Source organism: Nestor notabilis, unplaced genomic scaffold, assembly GCF_000696875.1.
Source record: "Nestor notabilis isolate BGI_N333 unplaced genomic scaffold, ASM69687v1 scaffold22493, whole genome shotgun sequence".
In the NCBI taxonomy this organism is placed as follows: Eukaryota; Metazoa; Chordata; class Aves; order Psittaciformes; family Psittacidae; genus Nestor; species Nestor notabilis.
In genome coordinates, this window is record NW_009921774.1 from 1448 (window position 1) to 12098 (window position 10651).

Sequence of the window (10651 nt, forward strand, 5' to 3'; positions counted from 1 at the left end):
CTCCCCTGGAGCCCTGGGCAGCAAGCTTATGACGTGTGGGTTCACCACAAGTAATCCACCCCTCCTCCTGGGGTGAGCACCGCGGTGGCCCAGCTCCAGCCACTGCCTCCCTGCCAAAGGAAAGGAAGAGAGCAGCTCACTGCGCCAGCTGGGTGCAGAGCCAGGAACAAGGATGTGCTGGCAAGGAAGAAAACTATCCCTGGGCTACCTGCAGCCGAGTAGCAGTCTTAAGAGGGAATAGAACAACTGAATCGGCTTTTATTCAGCTCACTCACCTAAACAGACATATAAACAAGAAGTGACAAGACCTGGAGGGACGTGGCGCGCACCTCTGTGTCACACACACCTCCTGGGAAGAGGCTGAGCTAGGTGGAAGAGTGGACATCTGCACTATCCCCTGCCTGGCAGCGGGAGGAGAAATGTCAGCCAAGCCTCCCGAGGAGGTGGGGATCCTTAAAGATGGGTTTGACTGATTTGTTTCTGGGCTTCTGAAGCTGTAGCATCAGCATTTGCTGGTGTTGCAATCCCCAGAGGCATGCTGCACTGCTACAGAGCAGCCCTTTGGCTGGGTGGGATGGTCCGACAGGCTGGCAGCAGGCTGTCACGCCTGCTTTGTTGCTACCTGTGCCTGGTTCTTTGTAAACCTGAGCTGTTTCTTCCCTGGTCCCCCACCTTCCCCAGGAGTCATTGCGGAGGAAGCGGGATGCCCCGTGGGTCAGTGACTTGACCCTCCTGCAGGTTCTTGACGAGCTGAGCCAGCCAGCGTTTGGTGGTGGTATCATCCTTCAGGACCTGGGCGAAGGTGGTGTCCTTCAGCTGGTCAGGAAGGCACTGCCTGAGAGCTTCACGTGCCCTACATCAAGAGACAAGAAACGGGGCCCAACAAATAAACTCACAGGGGCAAGAGGGGAACAAACCCCACTGGGGACACCATGCTCCTTTACCTGAGGGTCTCCTGGTGGGACCAACTGAGGAAAGCACCGAGCACAGCACCGAGCAGCACCACCACTGCAGCATGTGGTGCTCAGCCAGCCAGCACAGCTCCCACCCCTCACACTGACCCCACTGAGCCAACCCCTGTGCCCTGACATCCATCAGTCAAGAGCAATCTGATGCCAGGAAAGGCCAAGACAACAAATACACACTGAGCAGCTCTGGCCATGAAACTAACATGTATTCCCTCAACTGAATTCCATCTATTGGCTTCTACTGCTAACAGTACCCATGATGCAGCAGAGGGAGAGCATAGTGCACCTTCCACTCCAGTTCCTACCTCGTATCTCATTCAAGCTACATTTGAGCTCAGGCAGTCGTAACCTGCACAAGCCCCAAACACTGTTTTCCCCATGTACCATAAAAGCTCCTGAGACTAGCAATACAAAAACCCAAACCCCCAAACAAACCAAAAAAACCCATTTTTCACGCTGCACTGAAGGCTGACGCAAGGACAGACAGGGAACCTTGACTGTCCCTGAGTGGGCACCATGGAGAAGAACTGTGCCTCCCAGGGAGCAGGAGAAGCCCCTGACCAAACTCCTAAAATGTTTACCTGGGGTTATCGGAAAGGCGAAGGTAGCAGCGGACAACATGTTTCAGCAGCCGTGCCGACGGCTCCTTGGAGAGCTGCAGGACCATTTTACCCTGTTTGAGAGACCAGTGCCACCAGTTAAAAGTCTTTCTACAAACAGCTTCACAATCAGCAAAGAATGGGGAAAACCATTAAATCACTCACCCTGGTTTCCCACACATCACAGCCTATTACCTCTCAGCTCGATACCCCCATATGGAGCCTGGTGCTCTGCTTGCCAAGATGCCTTTGAGTGGAACAGCTAGCCATGGCTTGGAATAGATTCTCCCAGCATCTCAGGGAAAGCTTGTCTCATCTCTCTTTGTTGTTCACCTCCCCATGACTGCTTAGTGGTCCAACTATCTGCTACATTAAAGAGAACCTGGGGCTTCCCCCTCATGGAGGAAGGTGAACATAACCCAGCTGCTTTCATAAACTCAGGCTGAGTCACCCCTTGATGTGTGTTCCCAAGCTCTGCAACACTCTCTGTTCCCATCTGTGCTGCCTTCAACACCCTTTTAAAACGTTACCAGCAGCCTGGGAAGCCATGCCGAAGGACTGGGCTCACCCACACTAGGGACAGTAAGATCCACATCTGATCTTATGCACCCAACAGTTGTATTCTCGCTTTCCACTACATCCTTCAGTAAGCCATTAGTGGGAAGCAAGAGCAGGGCAGAGGTCCCCAGCCCAGCCTCTATGTCTCACACCATCTAGGTCTTTGCACATGATTGCACCTTTGAACACACCCAGCCTAGAGAACAGTGCTATGCCTTCATATGCCTGCTTTGAAGGACTTTAACAATCCGCTTCCGCATGTTTAGGAGTCAATCAGATCTGCCCAGTGAGTTTTTTTTTCCTGTAAAACTACCTTGGCTAGCACTAAGCATTTCTCACATTAGTCAAATTCACCTGTATTTGGATATTTAGGCAGTGAGCAATTAGCAGGTCCCCCTCGTCTGCCCTTTTGCAAGCTTCCTGCTCTCAGCAATTCTCCAGGATGCCAGTATTTCTTCTAAATAAAGAACAACAAGTCAAAGAGTTCCTCACACGGCTCCTGGATGGGAAATGCTAACTTGATCTTCTAAAAGCATCTAATGCTTGTGTAACATCTTACTCTATTATCAGCAGACAAGGACGTAAATCATCACCCTCATGAGACAGGAGTACACCATCCTGATTTTTTAAATAGACAACAGAAATGTCTATGAACATTTTAATTTTTCTCCGCAGCACTACAGAATATTAATCATGCCAGTGCTTCACCCAATGGAGGGATTATCCCAGAGCGAGGACTTCTTCCATGTTAACACACCTTTATGTGCTCACATCCTTTTGTCTTTGCACCATTCACAGCCATGGATTCTTCCTTGGCCTCCCCTATCCCAGGGTTTCTAATTGCATCCTTCGCTTTGCCCCCAAGTCAGGTCTACTTTCACCAAAGCCAATCCTTTTCTTGAATGCAAAAACCATGTCCCATTGGATATTACAGACATCCACTCCCAATCATTCATATTTTGCTGTTTGTGGGTGAATTAGGAGGAAACATTTTCTTTACGATTGGGAAACAGACAAATAAATACTCGAAATGAAAGCATTAACATTTAGGCACAGAACCAGCACTGCAAAGCGCTTAACGTAATGCTGCATTTTCTTCTCCCGAGACTGATATTTAAAAGGCAAACAACCAACAAATCAAACACAAAAGCAGGACAATAGCTATTCCAGGGCAGACATGTATTCCCTTTGGCAAGCTCAAAGATAATAAAGCTCAAGCTGGGGCTATTACTCCTGGATGAACAATTATGAGTACCCAAGCTTCTCCTTCACAGGGGACAGGGAATGGGCAAAAATATTCTGTTTTCTCAGCTTTCCAAGACAAGAATTAGAGTCATAAGCAGCAGCTAGTAGGACTCAGGTTGAAAGAGGGAAAAAAAGAGGAGGTTGCCCTTCCAGGCAGCAAACAGGAAACCCATGAAACAACTTGGGAAAGGACCCAGTGGATGCAAAAAGTTTCCATGAATTCAAGGGGAGGATAGGACAAACACTGGGGCTTACTGCATAGAAAACCCACAATGGGCCCCAGAAATCCAAAGCTGAAAATAGCTGCAGCTGCAGGACTGTTACAAGGGCAAGTATCATATATGCTGGCCCTGCTTTTACTCCTTTGCTCAGCCTGCTGCTCTACTGTCGAGACAGAGGTCGGAAATGGATTCATGGTCTGAGCTGTGTGATTATTCTTACATAAATAATTCATATCCAACCAAGAACCCTGAAAACTCTTTTTCTTCTCTGGAGATGTTTAATCAGTTTATCTTGGGGACTTGTATATTACAACTAATATGTGTTCTCTTGGCACACAAACCAGAGATACACAAAGGAAACATGCAGAAGCAGAGAACTACAGTGTCACAAGCAATAAGCCCAAGACCCATTTGCCTCCCTCATCCTCTGCTCCAGCCAGAGAGCAGCGAAGCAGCTCCTGAAGAAGCTGGCTGCTAGAGCATTTTTTTTTTTTTTTTAAATACAAGCCTAAATATTTTAAACCAAATAATCTTACCAGTATCATGGCAACATGGGAAAACCGCTCATAAGTCTGACAGATATATGCCAGCCCCGTGTCATCCAGGAGGATTTTCTGAAGAATAAATGTAGCAACCTAGAACAGGGAGAAAGCAGAAAAGAAACCATATAAACAACTTGTCTATCCTGAAAAGGACACCCTTTGTGCTGCGTTCTTTTCAAGGCAGGCCCAGAGCTGATAGGCCTTTCAGCAGGCAGCAAATGCTTTACTCAGTGAAAGTTTAAAGCCAAAGAAAATGCAGGACACTACACAATGTTTGGCATCTCTGGCTAAAGAAAAGAGATGGACACAAAGCAGTGTGTACAAGACAACTGGATGCAGGTTGTGTAAGTCAGCAACTACTGCCAGGCTGCTCAGGACAGCCTCCAGCCTCAGGATTACAGTCACACTACTCTGGTCACAGAGCAAGAAGCAGAAGGGTCTGTCCCTTGGCCCTGCAAGCCAATTTCAGTTCTCATCTTGAGCGTCACCAATTTATCATGACACATGTGACTTTCTGGAAGAACCTCAGGCAGCTATGTCTGCAGGCTTCATCAGAGAAGCACACACAGGCTAAAACCTCTGTCCAACCTCCTTGGGTCATTGGACCAGTCTAAGCAAAGATCTGAGCTCATGAGGAAAAGCAGCTCTGGATCAGAGAAGACAGCAATCTGGCCCAGTGTGGTGAAGATTCCCATAACCGCCACTAACAGCTGCCATCCAGCCTCTACACTGCACATCTACAACATTTGTTCTCCCAGGCCAAGGGAAGTTGGTCCAGCTCAGCCCTGAAAGTTACTCTTAAGGGCTGCAAAGGAGGGAACAGGTGTTGAAAGCAGCTAAATCTTCCCCAGCAAAATTACCAAGCTCAGGAACTCCAGTTTAGTTTGGTCATTTTGGTTTGTTCTTCGGAGGAGATAAAAACCCCATCCAGAATTGCCCCAACATTTGCAAGAGGACACAAGCCAACTCGTCAGGTTACTGGCTGCCTGGTCAGTCAGAGATAAGCAACAACAAATCTTAATTAAGACAAAAAGAATAGGTACCGTTTTGGAGAGTTCACTGCCGGACTCCATAATGCGCAAGCACAGAGGGATAATTTCTGTGGTCAATAAGAAATTTATCACTTCTTGCTCATCAGTTTTTACCAAGGCCCCTGGAAGGAAACACAAACCCAAAATCAATAAATGATAAATTGTTTCAAAAAATCTCACCTTTCAAAGGCAGCCTGTGCTGTGTCCTCCACAGGAATCAAAAAGTCTGTACGGCAGGCTGAGCAACTGTCAGTCTGAGCAACTGTCAGCCTAAATGTGTTGCAGCACATGGCTGGAGAAGAAGTCACTTTGGCAGCATAAAAGTAATCAAGCTGAGTTTGGGGATTGTTTGTTTTTCAGAAAGGGGATGCATTCTTGGCTGTCCCCCAGTGGTAACACAAACATAAGTGGATTATGACACCCACAGCAATCTCTGGGAAGAAGAAATGCATTTTAAGACCATTTTTCTTTATGCACTGAGAGATAAATGTTTTAGGCAGAAAGGAAAAAACCCAACAACAAACAAAACCAACAAAACAACACAGTAAAGGGAAGACAGGGCAAATGCACCCAAGTCAATGACAAAACCCAAAGAAAGCCCAGTCTGTGCCCACCCATGCCAGTCTCTAGCTCACTGGGCTGAGGGTGAAGGCACAAGAAGCCTGCAGGTGCTTGCATCCACAGGGAACATATTTCTGTCAATGCATCCAGACCAGTGTTTTCTTACTAGTGAGAAGCCCAGTTCCTACACAGGAAGAGGAACCTGCCTCCAGAACTGGTGAAAAACAATCAGGTCTTTCTGTTAATACTACATGACTCAGAAGATCCCAATAAAGACAGACCTGTGATTTTGGTCCTGCAGGTCTTGCCTGCATGAAGTGCATCCAACCTGATAAAAACCAGTGCTCCAGCATTAGTTCAGCTGCTTACCAATCACTCCGAGACTCGTCAGCCGCAGGTACTCAAATGGACGTGTCTTGCTCACTGTGTGCAAGAAGGGGTACAGGAAGAGAGGGATATGAGCTGCCAGAAAAGCTGACCTGTTGGAACGGAAGAACACCCAATGTGAGACACAAGGAAAACAATCCAGCATTGCCATGCAGAGCTTCAGACTATTCCTGACAGACACCATTGCTGCTGCTCCTCAAAAGAGGATAACAGTTTGTTCTCTGATGGAAAGGTATGAAGCAAATTCTGCACTGGGTGCAGCACAAAACCTAACACCAAAACTGTCAGTTACCTGCATTGCTGCTTCCAGCAGACCAGGAACAGAGCACATCCTGTCATTTTTATTACCTCTTCCTGCTACCCAGACCCTCTGCTTTGTACATTTACTGTTGCACTTCACTTTGCTGGCTCCCATGAGCAGGGACATCAGTCACAATGCATACATAAAGCCTTTACATGGCAGAGATCCAGACAGGCTGATATCTAGGCATTACCACAGTTTAAATGTGCACAGCCAACTCTCCCCAAGAGTCCTCACACTGCCTTCTGACCATGGGTGAAACCTGGAGCTTATTCTGCTACCAGAGGGAATGTCTTTTTCACAATCATTCAACATTCATCCTCCCTTCTCAGTTTTCAAACTTTAAATGTAAAGGTGTGTGGTGTAAAACTATCCCATTTCTTTGGATATCATCTCACGGAAGGTTGCTACTTAAGACTACTTTGCAGCAGCTGAAAAACAACTTCAGGTATGCATGATTTCTTCTCAGCAGGCACAGAAGCATGATGTCATGGATCTCTGAATCAACATAATTTTTTCCCTGCTGACATGGGCTGGGCACAGATTGAGAAAACCTGAAGTCAGGCACTGGCTGAGGACTCCAGACATGGCTCTGCTATTGCTCCCTTACTACACATGGTCTCTGGGAAGGACAGTCCTGCTCATTCAACCCTTTGGACAGCTGGTCTAAGTAACTGTAAGCTGCTGTTCTAAATAACTGTAAGCTTATTAAAACAAAGATCTTGCAAACAGCACTCAGCACAAAGGCACCCTTATCTCTGGCTGAGCTCCCAGGATCTGCCAAAACCCAATGTTTTTGGAATTTCAGGATCTCAGGATTATCCAGGGAATGCAATGCATTTAGGACCAGCATGAAGCTGTCATCTTGATAATCCACGCAAACAAGTGAAAGCAGTAGGCAGCTGTTTATCTTCCAGCTTTGTCCCCTGTTCCCCTTCTCCTGGTAAAAAAGAAGGAGCTTACGTGCTTCTGGAGTCAGTCAGACAGCCAGGCTGGGCTGTCAGCATCAACACCTCAGAGAACTCATGCACTTGGAAACACTTACCTTGTTTCAGGATGCGATGCAACACACTGTAGCAGAGCTAAAGCATTGCAGACTCTGTTGGACTGATGAGCTGTCAGAGTCGGAGGGTTGATTGATGGATAAATATTTACAATTTCCTAAAAATTAACAGGTGAAGAAAAGTTACAGGAGAAAAACACCAGAAAGCTGCATCAAAGAATTTGCCCAGCAAGGAACTATGGTGACAGGAGATAACAGTCTGCTTTTACCACACATCCCTTTGAAGTTACATGGCAGCTACCACACTGCCCAGGCAAGGGCAGAGCTGGGTCAAAGTCAATTTGACAAGGAGTCACAGTAATGCCTTCAAACCTTAATTTCAGCAAAAAAGGGTTCATTTGATTTCCTGGCTCTTTACTAGTGTAGGAACAGCTTTGTTTTGAACTTCCAGATCGAAGAGGAGTATTGTTCCTGTGCCTAGAGGCAGAGCATACCCACTCCATTCATACTGTAGCTGCTGATACGCTTCTAACTCAATGCACGAGAAGCAGCTGAGGGTGAGAAATCTAGTTCAGAAATTTGCCTGCTTCCAACTATAGCTCTCTTATAATTTTCTTCACTTGTTTCAGGGGCACTCTGAGAACAGATTGACATTGCCAATGCTGCACTCTTTTTCTTTCCTTCTTCGAAAGAAATTACTAGATTGGCACTGAGACAGAGCCAGTCATCAGCTGTAGAGCAGTTTGCCTGCAGACAAGCTGAGCCACTCAGTTGCACATGAAATGCAGGTACGTTCCCTTGCAAGGATCTCTGGGGCAGCGAGCAGCATTCCCCTGCTGCCCTTCCAGCGGGCTCCCTGCAAGGGCAACCTTCTGACCAGGAAGTGCTCAAACTCATGCAAAACAAATCAAAGCAGAGATCTTAGGAGTAAGACTGTTGTGGCTACTATGACATGGTATGAAAATGAGCAGAGTATGATCTGCAGGAAGCTCATACACCAAAGAACTTGGCTGTTCCTCTTCCAACTATGTAAGCTGCCTAATTAGAATCATGCAGTCTCTGCACACATTGTCTTGCTAGTGATGATTAATGGCAAATGGGCTTCCCACATCTGCTCCCTCACCACATGATCCAAAATACATCATTCTTCCAGCAATGTCAGTAAGGGACCCTACCAGTGCCTCCCCTATGGACACACAAGCTCTGCAATGTGCTGGCACTGCACCAGGGAATAAAGACACCACCTGAATCTTACCCACCTGAAGGAGCGCTGCGATGGTGCCAAAGGAGTGCCACAGCATCGGGGCAAGGTCAGGCACAGATTCACGCTTCTTGCTCAGCTCCAGCAGCGCATTCTCCCTTGTCTCAGGGCTGGAGAGCTCATTGATCCACTGGTAGATCTTCTCACGGTCAACCTGAGCCAGCGCCGTTGGCACAGGCTGGGAAGGAGACAGGAGAACGTCAGTTCAAACATTTTACTCAAGACTCAGCCGAACTCTTCTCACAACCTGGCAGCTAAACAAAAAAGTGCTCAAAACTCTCCTGACAGGGGGAGGAGGGAACTAAATCTCCATTAAGATGCTCTGGATATGGATCCCTTCCTTCAATTAGTCTTACTATTTCACCTATTTGAAACAAAGGTTAAACTTTCTGGCCTGGCTCATTAGGACAGTCCCTCTTCATCCACTTGTCAGGTACTACCTTGTAACTTCAGTCAGCAATGTAAGAGGGTCATGCTGCTGCTTGTCTGTGCCAGCAGAGCTCCTGGGGACGTCACATATATGTCACATACTTCAGCCAGCTATCATTTGCTCCACCTGCATTTAGCACACACTCATTTCATGCTTCCAGTGCACGCTTACACAAATTCAAAGTAAGGCAGATGCTACTTTTTCTCTCCAAAACCATCCATGGCATTAGAAACTGCCAATGGGATTCACCCAACATATGTGAGAAAAATATTCATACAAACACTATAAAAAAACATCACTACTCCAACATCAGCACGACACTGTTCACAGCCAGTAACACCTGCTGCCAGAGATGTCTTATATTCATCCCATGTATCTTGTTTACTTGCATGGAGGTAAAAAGCATTTTTTCAAAACTGATTTTGTGCAGAAATTCCTGTTCAAGACATACCCAGAGAAGGGCAGGTATGTATTCACAGTCAAGGCACGTTTTCTAATACTCGGGTGAAATAAAGGATTTCTCTTCTGCCTTTCTTGAAGCACCAGGGAAAGAACAGCACCAAGGCCAACAGGTTTTCAAACCAAAATAATGAGGGAGGGCTGGGAAAGAAAGGAAGAGAAGCAGGGACTGTAGAATTGTAGCTTAGTTTCTGCGGAGAAGACAAGGCACAAGGCTTTCAGTCAAAGTTTGCATCATGGCTCTGCTGGCACAACAAGCACTCAAGGTGCAAACAAATGCTCAGCAGGCTTCCTAAGTAAAGAGCTTGGTGATTGATGTACAAAATTTGGAGGAAGACAAACATCAGCATTAAAACCTCCTGTGTGAACACTTTCAAAAGCCAGTTCAAAATCTATTTAAACATTCTGCTGTGGTGTTTACTACTTAAGTAAAGCACAGCCCCATCTGCACACTGCTGCTCCCAAGCTTGCCTGCACGCAGACAGCTCAGCATCCCCACAGCTGTGTACAGCAGCCACGTCTGGGAACAGTGAATAGACTGTTCGGTTTTAACTCAAACCCAGGCTGAAACTCTTCTTGTGCTTACTACACCAGACGAGAGCATTGCCTGACTGCACTGACAGCATCACTGCTATTAAGCAGCTCATCACTCAGGCACTGAATACAAAGGAGTTCAGGAACTGAAAGTGGCTGGAACCAAACCTGAAGCCATATAGCAGAGGTGGGCTCACAGAGCTGCAGGGGGGATGAAGGAAGAGTTCTTAACTTTTGGCAGGCACCTCCAGGGCTTTTTCTCTCTATTTCTGCAAAGGTTTCCCTCCTCCATTCATCCACATATTGCATCCATAGTCATATCCAAAGAGACTCTTCCCCAGCTGTGGGATTTCTCCCTCCTCTATCTACTTGCACCCCATTAACTTAAATCTTTATACGTAAGCCAACATGCTGTTACCAATTCCTGTACTCAAGGGCTCAAATACCTTTTTAGCTCTTCATCTTTCCTCCTCTTCTCTTTTTTCTCTTGTCTACTCATTTTTATTTGTACTTTTTTTCCAGAACCTCACACTAAATTAGTAACCCTGACA

At 46.6% G+C, this 10651-nt stretch overlaps 1 protein-coding gene across 1 annotated transcript; it reads right to left on the reverse strand.

The window, feature by feature from the left end:
• Positions 1-489: 489 nt before the first annotated feature.
• RQCD1 (RCD1 required for cell differentiation1 homolog (S. pombe)) lies at positions 490-8864 on the reverse strand (the record flags this gene model as incomplete). The annotated part of the gene is made up of 7 exons (XM_010011300.1): positions 490-853; positions 1550-1641; positions 4128-4226; positions 5177-5286; positions 6095-6204; positions 7459-7574; positions 8676-8864. Coding segments are annotated over 7 exons (885 nt in total), but the record flags the coding sequence as incomplete, so codon positions are not given.
• Between the last annotated feature and the right edge of the window lie 1787 nt (positions 8865-10651).